The following is a 13,523-nucleotide window of genomic DNA, read 5'->3' as shown; positions in this document are numbered from 1 at the left end:
AAGCTTTTGTATGCTCAAATCCCCAATCCGAAGGGTGTAGCGCCCTCTTGATCACAAACATCACCAACCTTTTAGTAGTATCTCACATAGTCAGATGATCGATAGTTGTCCACATATGCGGCATGCCGGCACATATGACATGACCCCGGAATTTAATCACCTGCAACATGAACATCACAATCACAAATTCAGAGCCATATACACAGCTCAAAAATAATTAATTAGAACCACAAACTAGAGCTATCTTTTGCTCTCCCAACACACAAAAGTCAAGAGCTGCAGCACCGGTTTCCCACTCCTGTTGATAAAAGAAGGGTTTGTCGAGGACATATCTAGATCTATGTCACATCTAAGCTGATTTTCACTCTGTTTGTAGTTTTTTTTTTGTCCTAGTTTTTTGTTTTTGTTGCTGCATTATATATTTGTGGGAGGTTAGATGTGACATCTAAAAAAACATCTAAATATGAATTAGACAAACTGATAAAAGAAAGCCCAACGTATAGAAAAAGAGCAGTCAGACAAAGCCATACAATTCGCATTTCCCTTTCGTCCACCTAGCTAGCCTCTACACATCCTCCACTCCCAAAGACTATTGTTTCGCATCGCAACACGAAGAAACACAGCTAGATGGCTGCGCGTCTCATGCCTCCCGCCGTGGTCATCCTGGCCTCGTTCCTCCTCCTCCTCTTCCTTGTCCATGCGGTGGACGCGGCCGAGTGCGAGCCGGGGGCGTGCGGAAACTTCACCATCAAGTACCCGTTCTGGCTCGGCGCGCCCCGCCGACCCCCGCCGGAGCCCTCCTGCGGCCACCCGGCCTTCGAGCTCTGGTGCATCGACGGCAACACCACGGCTTCCATGAGCGGCTCCCCCATCCACGTCCACAGCATCGACTACGCCACCCGCTCCTTCGTCGTCTACCACAACAGGGTGGCCTCGGGCACGGACGGCGTGTGTCGCGCCGACTTCAATGTCTCATCCAGCCTAGCTCTCAGCCCGTTCAAGATCAGCCCTAGCAATCAAGCCATGTGCTTCCTGTCCAACTGCAACGGGACGGAGCCTCACGGGCCCCAGTACGTGAACTTCACCGGCGTGCCCAGCTGCGGCAAGCCCATCTTCGCGTACCTCGGCGGGAGCTACGACCGGGACAGGCCGCCGGCGATCGACACCGGGACCTGCACGTACAATTACCTGCCGGTGCTGGGGTCGGAGGCGGCGGCCTCGACGGCGGCCAACTACACCCGGCTCCTGAAGGCCGGGTTCCTGCTGGACTGGGCGGGCGCCGGCATCGGCGACTGCCCCGCCTGCGTCGTGACCGGCAGGCAGTGCCGGTACAGCAACGCGACCGCGGCGTTCGGATGCATCTGCCCTGGTGACGGGAGGCTCCGCGGCCCGACATGCGCCGGTGAGTCCGCCCACGCCGCCACTTGCCTCTAGCCCTCTACTTTACTGTCCACAGTTACGTGCCAATCAGCGCGTGCTGACGCGGATAGCCATATCGTCACATGCTGGTTTGATTAGTCTGTTTATTTTCCCTGGTTCATTGCATTTCGCTGCATGGTGGGCTGGTGGCACCTTGTCGTTGGCCAATGCTGTCCCGATCTTCCGTAGACCCATGGAGATTTCACCTTTAGCTTTTTTCTGGATCTTTTTCATAGATATTCAGGCCGCTGACGAGCCAGCCTACACACTAAGGTTGCCCGTAGTGAGAGTATCATAATTAATATCATGTATGTCGTATTACTATTAACCTATCATAGATTCTAACATATGATACTGTATATTAAGAAGATAGTATCATACACTAATATAGTGTCAAAAAGCTTCTATATTATGGGAGTACATAATACTAACTTATGGTATTCCCCACTATGGACGGCCTAAGTATTCCCGTTGTTGGTAGTGTCATCATTCACAAAAGAATAGTATTATTAGGTATGGTACTTGCCAGAAGCTTCGGCTGTGGCAGGCATGTAAACTAGTGCGGTCATTAGGTACGAAGACGTGTGCATCATTGGACAAGTGGAGCTGGTGCACAGCAAGTGGCTTTTGTTAGAGCATCCGCTAGATCCCTCTAAAACTATAATTGCACCAAAATAATTATCAAATTGAGGGATTAGACCCCAGCCACGACGTCGCTTCTCTGTGGCATCCCGGGCCCGGCGGAGCACCGGGGACGTACAAAGGAAAAAACTCGCCTAATGTAGACAGAACCAGGACAGCCATCCGACCATTACCGGTTTCGATGATTCGTTCCGTTTTGGACAACGCCACGTGCCAGTAGAAGAAGGACGAGGAGAAGCACCCTTTGAGATGAAGAAGTGCTCAAGCAATGTCCTGTGGAGGATGAATTTCACCCACATTCTCAACTCCTTCGTTGCACATATGTCGCCCTCGGGGAGCCTCTCAAACTACTTGTGCGGATCATCTATCCTAGGCCCTATCTTGCTCATGGACATCACATAGTGCCAAGTAATCGTTGTTAGCCACATGGAATGAAGAAGAAAGAGGAAAGAAGAAGGAAGACGAAGATGATTAGAGGCTTCTTTGCCGGTCAAGTTGGTTTGGGGGATTATGTTTAGGAGATCTGCCAATACCTCAAAAAAATGTTAACTCTATTTAGTACTTCCGCTGAACTTTGATAATAGATTTGGATCATTTTTGCAAAGGAAAGAAAACCCTATCTCAGTTTGAACTGGACTTCTCCCCTGCAAAAACAGTACAAGTGTCTAGCTAGATGTTGTGCTGAGATAAAATGTCCAGCCCAGTACAAGTGCGAATGTTGTGCTGAGACAAGAGTCTAGCTAGATAGACGACAAGAGCACAGAGTAGCCGGAACTGAAAGAATCTGATTAAGAATCCTGATCCCTGTCACATCATGGCTTACCCGTGAATGGGGTTACAAATTCATACGTCATGGCTTACCCGGCCGTCCAAGTGGTCATTCGGGGGAACTTGTGGACGATGATAGGTTGCCTCGATTTCCCTGTCAAGCATGCCATCCATAGCACGGCTGTTCGCTCGTTCACCGCCCCCATATATCATTCACACTTCATAGCAGTCCTCACTCCCCAGCCCCCAAAGCCCATCATGATCACTGATTCAGTTGGTCACTGGAGCCTTTCCAAATCTTGTTGTCCGATGCCTCCTCGGAGTTGCTGGTTCTTGGCGTACGTCTGGTGGCTACCACTGATGATCATGGCGGCTGCGGATCAGAAGGGCGATAGCTGCTCGGCCAAGAGGTGCGGCAACCACACCATCTCTCACCCATTCTGGCTCGTTGATGACAAGACCGGAAGATCATGTGGTCCCTTGGATTTTGCGGTCACTTGCCGTAGCAACGGCACTCCAGTTCTTCAGAGCTTCGGGGATGAAGGTTTTGAAATAACCAGCATCTCCTACAAGGAACGGAGTTTGCGCGTCGTCGATCTATACAAGCAGGATCACCTGCATAACAACACCAACAGCTGCCATGTCCCGAGCTGGAACGCCTCCGACCAACTGGGCCGCCTATTTAGGGTCGAACCCGTCAATCTGAAGCTCGTCTTGTACAATTGCACGAAGGCAGAGGCAGCAGCGGTGGCACGTCGAGACAGGGCGATGGTGCCGATAAGATGCGGCAACAAGAGCAATGCGTTTGTCCGCGCAGGAGGGCGTTATGATGCTACCGATGACTATGCCAAATACCATATGGAGGGCTGCGAAGCCACCGTCGTGCCGGTGCTGGGCGGTCATGGCATGGCGAACGCGAGCAACTACGAGCAGCTCATCAGTGGTGGATTCCTCCTCACATGGCACACCGGTAAGCTTGCTTCTCTGATTAGCACGTTCTTTTGGCCTCATGGAGTCTTGTATCGCCTTTTCTTTTTTATTACGTTATATGGTGTGCTGGCCCCTTCAGTTGAATTACGGTGTGTTAGCCCACAATAATAAGTCGATGGTCTTGTCCCCCGTCGATAGCGCAAAGTTATAGGGGAAAAATCAATTATTGAGATTCTACCCTTTTTTAATACAAAATCCATTTTAGTTTTGCAAATTTTCACCCCATTTATTCGCAAATTTTATAAAAATATGTTGGAATAAATAAAATTAAGCCCTGAGAGACACAAATCATTGTATGGATTTCCTTGGAGAATTTTGTTATTTCTAAGTCAACCAAGTTGCATAGACAAAAAAAGCTTTTTTTTTTGAAAAAAAAAGAGGATGACCCCAGACCTCTGCATCTGGGAGATGCATGCAGTCACTTTATTAATCATTCACAAAGACCTTACTCCCTCCGGTCCTTTTTACTCTGCATATTAGGTTTGTCTAAAGTCAATCTCATCCAACTTTGACCAAGTTTATATAAAAAATTATTGACATTTACATAACAACACCAATATCATTAGATTCATCTCGGAATATATTTTCATATTATATTTATTAGATATTATAGATGCTAATAATTTCTCATATAAATTTGGTCAAACTTAGCTAAGTTTGACTTTCGGCAAATCCAATGTGCAGAGTAAAAAGGACCGGAGGGAGTATAAAATAATACACAGATAACGAAAGCTAACATTGCGAAATAAATTAATGTGAACTCTAGGTTTGAACAAGACTTGTCCCCTGCAAAGAAAGATATTTGCACCCCAACTCTAAAATGTGCAACCCCAATAACCGATCAGTGTACAGAGATGAAACTATTTTTTACCGGATATTGTTACCTGCCAAGTGTGAATTTTGTCCAATGATTAGAATTTAGATGCTAGATAACCGATAAGAGCATGGAGTAGCCAGTACAAGAACCATCCTAAAGCATCATGTTTGCTGTCACATAACGGGCATTTGGAGCCACGGAGGTCACGTTGATGACTTACCCGTCAATGGGGTTAGAAATTCAAAAGCAGCGCCTTACCAGTCCAAAGGTGATAGGGACGTTGATAGCTAGCTTTGCCCTGATTTTCCAGTCAAATGTGCTGACCATGGCACTCCACTCGCTCGACGTCCACATATATCATTCTTCGAGCTTGGACCACGGTATATCCTCTCATAGTCGCGTACGTCTCCCCCACCTCGCCACAGCCAAATCTCTCTGCTCCGATGGCTACTACAAGCTGCTGGTTCTTGGCGTTCGTCTGGGCAGTATGGTGGCTGCCGCTGATGCTCGCCGTGCCTGAGGAGCAGCAAGGGGATGGCTGCTCGGCCAAGAGGTGCGGCAACCTCACAGTCTCCGATCCATTCTGGCTCCCTGACTGGGAGGCGGGAAGATCATGTGGTCCCTTGGATTTTGAGGTCGGTTGCTTCCATGACAACATTCCATTTCTCCGGAGCTCTGGATTCGATGGATACAGTGGCTTTTCAATCATGAATATCTCCTACGAGGAACGCAATTTGCGTGTCGTTGATCTACACAAAAAGAGCGACTTCAACGTCCCCAACGCCTGCAATTTCCCGAGATTGAACACCTCCAGCAAGCTGGCACTGCCTTTTAAGGTCAACAACTCCAACCCGAATCTCATCTTCTACAACTGCACCAAGGCAGCGGCTAATCCGGACTGGGCGATGGTGGAGTTGACATGCTTGGACGCGACCAACGCGTATGTTCGCGCGGGAGTGCGCCACGACGCGACCGGGGCCTACGCAGGCTACGCTTTGGAGGGCTGCGATGCGATCGTCGTGCCGGTGGTGAGCTCGGCTGGCTCGGCGAACGCGAGCAACTACGAGCAGCTCATCCAAGATGGCTTCCTCCTGACATGGGATCCTGTAACAGACCCGATCTAGGGAGGGAGTAGGAGAGGATGATTGGCAGGGAAGGGGATCTGAGAGAAGGAGAAAGGAGGCCGATAAGAGAAGAACAGCTTCTCGATCTGTTTTGATGCTAGTTCATTCATAACCCGCGCTCACACAGCCGTGAGGCTTAAGTACAACGCGGCCGCAGCCCACCCACTCACACCTACTACCCTGCCATCTCGGGTCCACCTGTAAGCGCACTGCTTCCCTTCTCCTCCACGTTCTCCCTGGCTTGTGGCCCCATCTCGTCAGCGCCCTGTAGAGGCTGCGGGGTCGCCATGTCAGTCGTGACATTCACCCCTCCTTGAGTGCCGCCTTGACCCGAAGGCGGAGTGGCAGGGAACTGTTGTTGCAGACGAGCGGGATCTTCCCAGGTTGCCAACGATGCTGGCAGTCCTTCCCAATGGATCAACAGGCGAGTGTTCTCCTTGTTCGCCATTCTGACTTGCTTGGTGGCGAGAACAGCTATTGGCACATGCTCCGCCTGCAAGATCTCGTTAGTAGGGGGTAAGTCTGGGTTTGCTTGTACCTCAGCGCCTTCTGCGTTCTTCAGTAGGGAGACGTGCACCACCGGGTGGATTTTACTTGTGGATGGAAGATCCAGCTTGTAGGCGACAGCCCCCACCTTTGCAATGATCTTGTACGGGCCGTAATACCTGAAGGCGAGCTTCTGAAACGGTCGTTGAGCGATCGATGTTTGAATGAACGGCTGTAGTTTGAGCAACGCTGAATCCCCGACTTCGAACGAACGCTCAGTTCGGTGTCGGTCGGCCTGTGCTTTCATGCGATCCTGCGCCTTTTTCAGCTGTTGTTGCAAATGCTCCATCATAATCTCCCTCTCTCGCAGCCACGCTGCTAAGTCTGGAACCGAGCAGTTGTCGACTTGCGACACACCGAACTCGCGAGGCAGGTGACCATATATGACTTCAAATGGGGTTCTGCCCAGTGATGAGTGAAAGGAGGTATTGTACCAGAATTCCGCTAGCGCTAACCATTTCGCCCAGTTGGCCGGGCATGCGTGAACCGCACATCGCAGATAAGTCTCTAGGCATTGGTTCACTCGCTCCGTCTGCCCATCCGTCTGCGGATGGTAAGAAGAACTCATGCGCAACTCGGTGCGACACAGCTTGAACAGCTCCTGCCAGACATTGCTCGTAAACACTCTGTCCCTGTCAGATATAATAGCCAGTGGCAGCCCATGCAGACGGAATATCTTTCTCATGAACAGCTTGGCCACTTGAAGAGCTGTGTATGGATGTGTCATGGGTATGAAGTGGGCGTACTTCGAGAACTTGTCGACCACCACTAAGATCACGTCATATCCGCAGGACTTGGGCAAACCTTCAATGAAATCGAGCGACACGATCGCCCATGGTTTCTGCGGGATCGACAATGGTTGAAGAAGGCCTGCCTGGGACGTCCTCTCCGTCTTTGCTTGCTGACACACCAGACAATTCCTGACCGTGTGTTTGACCTGCTGCTTTAGTCCCTTCCAAGCAAACATCCGTTTGATGCGATTGTAAGTTGCATAAAATCCACAGTGGCCTCCAGCCGCGCTCGAGTGCAGCGAGTTGATCAGGTGCTGCCGTATCTGCTTGTCTTCTCCAATCCAGATTCTGCCTTGGAAGCGAAGGACCCCGTCCTGTGCTGTGAACTCTGGTTCGCTGGCCGGGTCCAGGGCTAAGATGGTTAGCTTCTTTGTTGCGTTGGGATCATCTTTGTAGCTGTTTTTGACTGCTTCTAACCGAGCTGGTTTGCACACTGCCAATGCCACAAACTCGCTTTCATCAGCGTGGTCGCGTCGAGACAGCGCGTCCGCGGCACGGTTTGCCAACCCAGCTTTGTATTGGTTGACGTACTGCAGCCCCACTAGTTTAGTGAACGCGCGCTGCTGAATCGGGGTGTGCAATCTCTGATCTGTTAGATGCAGCAAACTTTTCTGGTCCGTCCTCACCACAAATTCTGCGTGTTGGAGGTATGGTCTCCATCTGTCAACTGCCAGGAGCAATGCCAGGCACTCCTTCTCGTAAGCTGAGAGCCCTAGATTGCGCGGAGAAAGCGCTTTGCTCAGGTACGTAATGGGGTGGGAGTTCTGCATTAACACTGCTCCAATGCCTGTGCCGCTTGTGTCAGTCTCGACCACGAACTGTTTGGTAAAATCTGGCAAAGCCAACACCGGGGCTTCAACTAGCGCTTGTTTGAGTGCCTGAAAGGCTGCGTCTGCGGTTGGAGTCCACACGAACAACGTATTCTTCTTGAGAAGATCTGTCAATGGTTTGGAGATAATCCCAAAGTTTTTGACAAACTTCCTATAGTAGCCGGCTAGACCAAGGAACCCTCTGAGTTGTTTGACTGTGTCAGGCACTGGCCACTCTTGTACTGTTTGAACTTTGCTTTTGTCGGTTGAAACCCCATCTTTGCTCACGTAGTGCCCCAAGTAGTTGATTGTTTGCTGAGCAAATGAACACTTGGACAATTTGACATAGAATTGATGTTGTCTTAACAGTTGCAGAACTTGAGCCAGAAGATCTCGGTGCTGCTCCAACGTTTTCGTGAAGACCAAGATGTCGTCCATGAAAACCACTACACCTTTGCGGTTGACCGGGGCTAACACATTGTTCATATTTCCCATGAATGTAACTGGGGCGTATGCCAGACCATACGGCATTACCTTGAACTGGAAATGACCCATGTGCGTCTTGAACGCAGTTTTAAACTCGTCCCCCGGCACCAGCCTGATCTAGTGATATCCAGCCCGTAGGTCCATCTTGGAGAACCAACAGGCCCCTGCCAGTTCGTCCAGGAGTTCCTCAATGATTGGCATTGGGTATGTGGCCTTTAGAGTGATCGCGTTCAGGTGTCTGAAATCCACACACAACCTCCATGTTTGATCTTTCTTTTTCACTAGCAAAACTGGCGACGCAAATGGACTGGTACTGGCGGTAATGAGCCCTTTGGCAAGCAGTTCCTTAACTTGAGCCTCAATTTCGTCCTTCTGCTCTGGTGTGTATCGATATGGTCTGAGATTCACTGGTTTTGCTCCTGGTAGCAAGGGTATGGCATGGTCCCATTCTCTGTGCGGTGGCAACTCTGTTGGCTCCCGAAAAAGGTCCTGGTACTCGTCCAAAACTTGCTGAATAGTTGTTGGTACAGGAGTGATTTCCACTTGTCCTTCACTTATGCACAACATCACCATGTGTGCTACCGAGTCTTTTGCCTCTAGCTCTTGCAGCTCTGTCACTGATACTGCTGCCACTGTTGAAGAAGCAGCTGTTAGACCCTGCAACAAAATGCTCTTCCCTTCATGCTAGAACTTCAATGTTTTTGCTCCCCAATCCACTAGCATCTGTCCGCAGTGCTCCAGCCAGTCCATTCCCAGCATCATGTCATAACAGCCTAGCGACAGCACCCGCAGATCAGTGGTAAATTGGTGTCCCTGCGTCTCCCATTTGCACGCCGGTATGTATCCACAACAAGATAGCAGCCCTCCATCAGCGATTTTTACTGACACAGGTGCCATCTGCTGTACTTGAGTTGTCATCCTTGCTGCGACATCCTTGCTGACGAAGCTGTGGGAACTGCCAAAGTCTACCAATATCAACACTTCACGCCCCCCGATCTGTCCCAGCAAACGGACCGTGCGCGGACTGGTCTGCCCTGTCGTTGCGAGCTTTGATATGGACATGAGCACCTCCTCTTCCGAATCAGACTCTGCTTCTTGCCTGTCATGCTCTTCAGCTTGTAGCAGCTCAAGGAGTTCCTCCACCACGTGCAGCTGGACTGTGGCTGCGCACTGATGGCCCTGGCCCCAGCGTTCGCCGCATTTGAAGCACAGCCCCCTTGCTCTGCGGTAGTTGCGGAGCGCGGCTACACGATCTTCGCCTCGTCCTTTCTCAGGGCGACGGTCAGCCGTACGTGCTGCGTCCAACGCCCGGCGATCCTCCGCTGCTGCTTGTGGGGCAAGTAACGGTACGCGCTGCGGCGCCGCTGGCACGGCCATTGCTGGTGCTGGTCGCGCTGGGGGTCTTGGCGGCGCTGGATCATATCGTCTGTGCTCGCGCCGCGGCATCGCCTCCACCAGCTCTTCCTGCAACAGGGCCAAGGAAAAGGCAGAGTCCAAGTTTTGCGGTCTATGTAAAGCAACTCCAGCGCGAATTTCAGCCTTTAACCCATCTAAGAATTGAGTTGTAAAGTAAATCGGATCGAACCCAGAATTGTGCGCGAGAATATGATGCATTAATTCCTCAAACTGCCCCATGTACTCCTCTACGGATCCTGTCTGTTTCAGAATGTTAAACTGACGGAGATGCATTTGGTACTGATCTCGACCAAATTTCTCCTTCAGTGATGTGCATAGGCCCTCCCAAGTGGACAAGCAACTTGCTGCTTCGTGCAGCTGCAGCCAGCGAGCGGCGGTGCCTGTGAAGTGTAAGGTGGCTACACGAACCCAGAAATCGGGCTGAATACCATAAACATCGAAGTATTTTTCGCATCTAGACTTCCAGAACTGTGGGTTTTCCCCGTCGAATTGGGGAAAATCCAATTTCGACAGCGCCCAGTGATGCGTGTGCGGTGACTGCTGCGTGGCGTGTGGCGGCTCCCAATTAATCATACGACTCGACCCAACTCCTACAGATGCGTAGTTCTCCGGTAGGGATTGGTACGTACCCTTGACCGGAGGCGGCTGCAGGGTGGTGACCACCCCGTGAGCCCCACCCCCGGAGTTGAAGATCTCGCCGTGGCCACTTGGCCCGTGGTGCTCGGGGCCCATCGTCGAAGGAGACGGTGCCGGAGGCACCACCACTTCTTCCACCGTCTCGCCTTGCGTCGCGAGTGCCGGGTGGAGGGCGATCCGTCCCACTTGGGTGCGGAGCTCGTCGAGCTCGCGTTGCAGGTTGGAGACCGCCGACCTCCAGAGCTCGAGGGACGCCTGGATTGCCTCCAGGCGGGCGTCGTTCGCCGCACGCCCCTCGTTGACGGATCGGATCAGATCCGCGAGTTGTGTCTCCATCGCCGCCGCTTGCTTCGCTTGCTTGGTTTGGTAGCGCGGCTTAGGATACGCAGTCTCCAGATCGACTGGACCTCTGATACCACTTGTAACAGACCCGATCTAGGGAGGGAGTAGGAGAGGATGATTGGCAGGGAAGGGGATCTGGGAGAAGGAGAAAGGAGGCCGATAAGAGAAGAACAGCTTCTCGAACTGTTTTGATGCTAGTTCATTCATAACCCGCACTCACACAGCCGTGAGGCTTAAGTACAACGCGGCCGCAGCCCACCCACTCACACCTACTACCCTGCCATCTCGGGTCCACCTGTAAGCGCACTGCTTCCCTTCTCCTCCACGTTCTCCCTGGCTTGTGGCCCCATCTCGTCAGCGCCCTGTAGAGGCTGCGGGGTCGCCATCTCAGTCGTGACAGATCCACCCCCTCCAGGTAAGTCTACCCGTCAAATCACCTTTTGATCAGTGCGTGATTTGCTGGATTTCCATAATCCATCAAGCCGAGGATAAGGCTAAAGTCGATCGTGTGGCGGATGTTCGCTTCAGCTTCCTCCTTCCTGCATGCATAGCCCCTTATACAGTCAAATTGACACGTTCTGGCTGACGTGCCAGAAACTTCGGTTGTGCTCTCATTTGGTAAGTAGTTGTGTGAACCTTTTTTTTTTGCGATATAGTTGTGTGAACCATTAGAAGTTCGTTTAATGAGTTGAACAGCTAGTGGCTTCTAGGGCGAAAATCGATTTATGGTCAGAATTCTGAACTTCTCAAGTCGATCTGCAGCACGGTGAAAATTGGCATCATGGACTTGTTCACTTATCCACTGAGTGGGCAATAGAATTTTCGAAATCCAGCCTAATGGGCCTATATTAATTTTTTATGGCATTTTTTTGACACAATGACAATGTTTTAGGTCGTCGTTAGTGGTGGAGCCGCCGGGACTTCCCCTATATCACGCCTAAAGCGTCAAAATGCCACTAAATCAAGCGATGGGCGCGCAAAGAACCATGCCTCATCTCGCTGGTTACCCTCACTCGCAGAGCACGTTCCACGCGCCTCTTTTCCTTTTGCTCCCTCCTTTGGAAAAAACCAACAGCCCCATGTAAAATAAAACTAGCCCATCTTTGTTTTTGATAAGTTCATGAATCCATAAAATATTCACAAATTTCATGAATTTTAAAAACCGATTAATTTTTCTAAGGATGTTCATGAATTTGAAAACCATCAATAATTCTAAAATGTACATATTTTTTAAAATATTCACAAATTTAACTAGTGTTCAAGAATTTTTTAAATAAAAAAAGGAAAATCCACCAAAAAAATAAACAAAAAAATAGTGCAAAACTGAACCTTCCCAAAACTGGGTGGGATGCTCTGGTAAACACTATGTCTGGGTCCAGGACCGGCCCTGGGGTATAGCGGGAGGGGCAATGGCCCAGGGCCCAGGCCGGGAGGGGGCCCATGATGTAGGATACATATCTTATACAATAGGTAAGAAAAAAACTATACAAGAGAAACGAAAGGACATGCCATAGCTTGGTGCCCCCTAGGTAGCGATCGCGAAGCGTCACGCCAGCCACACGGCCGCTCGCTTCGCTTCTGTGTGAAACAAATCAATCGAAGATCTGGTCTCGTGCCTTCGTCCCTTGTCGGTTCATCTTCGTGACTTCATCCTATCGTTGACCGTCGGCGTGTCACTTGGCGCCTCGGCCGCCGCTGGTTGTCGTCCCTGCACACGCCGCTCAGCCATCCAGCATCCGGCAAGGCGGCAATACAGTATGTATCCATCCATGTACCATATTCCTGTTCCATCCCCCGATTCCATCCAAAGCTAAACTTCTTCAGTAGTTTCTTTGATTCTTTAGTACGTATTCAACTATTCATCCATGATCCATCCTAATTTTTTATCATGTTGTGTACATGTCTAGGGTCACAATCATCCAATGTATAAAATTCTAATTCTTTGTATCCTCTTTTCTTCCTTATTTTAGGACATTAGCCTGCCATCTTGCCTAAGAAAAAGCATTTGTCGAGTGCTGAGAAAAGGAGAAAAAGAAAATAAAGTGATCTGAAACGCGAGGCCCATGTCCTCGAGTTTGCCTAGGGCCTCCCAAAATACAGGGCCAGCCCTGTCTGGGTCCGTCCATTAAATGAACAATACGCGGGGTACACATTTTTTTAGGAAACGGGCCATTTAATGAAATCACTAGTTAAGGGTTGCTCCTACTTTCTTCGGCGCTGACAATTGTGCACATGTAGTGCGTCATTCGTCGCAACGTGGGCGTTTTCGTTTTCTTTTTTCTTATTTTTTATTTAAAACGTTTTATTTCTTGAACCGCGTGTCCAAATCCTGAAGTGTATGAAGTTCTATTTCAAACCATTTTATTTCTTGATCTTGTTTTTGTTTTATTTGGATATATGTGCGACCAATACATATGAAGTTTGAATATTGTACAAGGATTAGAATTCGGAACTGCTATGCGTCCGACGTCTTTCAACCTATGCTTTCACCCATCGTCGGATGCAGGGTCCAGGGACGTCTTAATCGGCACCGTTGTACGAGTGTGAGCGTCGGGCATAAAACGTCGTATATATGACAGCATTAGAATCTATAGCTAGATAGCCGACAAGAGGATGAAGTAGCCGATGATCGATACAGAAGGAACGAAACTGCTCTGCGTATAATGGTTTTCTCATCCGACCAGTACGACTAAAGAGCATATCATCTCTAAATGCTATGGCCCACAAACTGAATTAT

The 13,523-nt window shown here is 50.0% G+C and overlaps 3 protein-coding genes across 3 annotated transcripts in view; all 3 read left to right on the top strand.

Moving 5' to 3' along the window:
• The first annotated feature begins 563 nt into the window (after positions 1-563).
• LOC123076950 (uncharacterized) lies at positions 564-13,423 on the top strand. Its single transcript, XM_044499121.1, has 2 exons — positions 564-1,402; positions 12,757-13,423. The coding sequence occupies exons 1-2, from the start codon at positions 628-630 to the stop codon at positions 12,762-12,764; spliced, it is 783 nt and encodes a 260-aa protein (XP_044355056.1). The 5' UTR covers positions 564-627; the 3' UTR covers positions 12,765-13,423.
• Positions 3,057-13,523, top strand: part of LOC123076947 (LEAF RUST 10 DISEASE-RESISTANCE LOCUS RECEPTOR-LIKE PROTEIN KINASE-like 1.2) — a 26,391-nt gene continuing 15,924 nt past the window's right edge. Inside the window, exon 1 of the mRNA XM_044499115.1 lies at positions 3,057-3,799. Within this exon, the coding sequence (XP_044355050.1) occupies positions 3,088-3,799 (712 nt within the window). The 5' untranslated portion in view covers positions 3,057-3,087. The remainder of the gene's footprint in view (positions 3,800-13,523) is intronic.
• LOC123076951 (uncharacterized) lies at positions 5,080-9,069 on the top strand. Its single transcript, XM_044499122.1, has one exon. It carries the CDS (start codon positions 5,080-5,082, stop codon positions 5,758-5,760), a length of 681 nt encoding a protein of 226 aa, XP_044355057.1. The 3' UTR covers positions 5,761-9,069.

This window comes from Triticum aestivum, chromosome 3D (assembly GCF_018294505.1).
Source record: "Triticum aestivum cultivar Chinese Spring chromosome 3D, IWGSC CS RefSeq v2.1, whole genome shotgun sequence".
Classification (NCBI taxonomy): Eukaryota; Viridiplantae; Streptophyta; class Magnoliopsida; order Poales; family Poaceae; genus Triticum; species Triticum aestivum.
This window is presented reverse-complemented; position numbering and strand designations above follow the sequence as displayed.

Excerpts from the sequence above, each read along its gene's own strand:
- LOC123076951 (XM_044499122.1), top strand. The coding sequence starts at position 5,080 with ATGGCTACTACAAGCTGCTGGTTCTTGGCGTTCGTCTGGGCAGTATGG.
- LOC123076950 (XM_044499121.1), top strand. The coding sequence starts at position 628 with ATGGCTGCGCGTCTCATGCCTCCCGCCGTGGTCATCCTGGCCTCGTTC.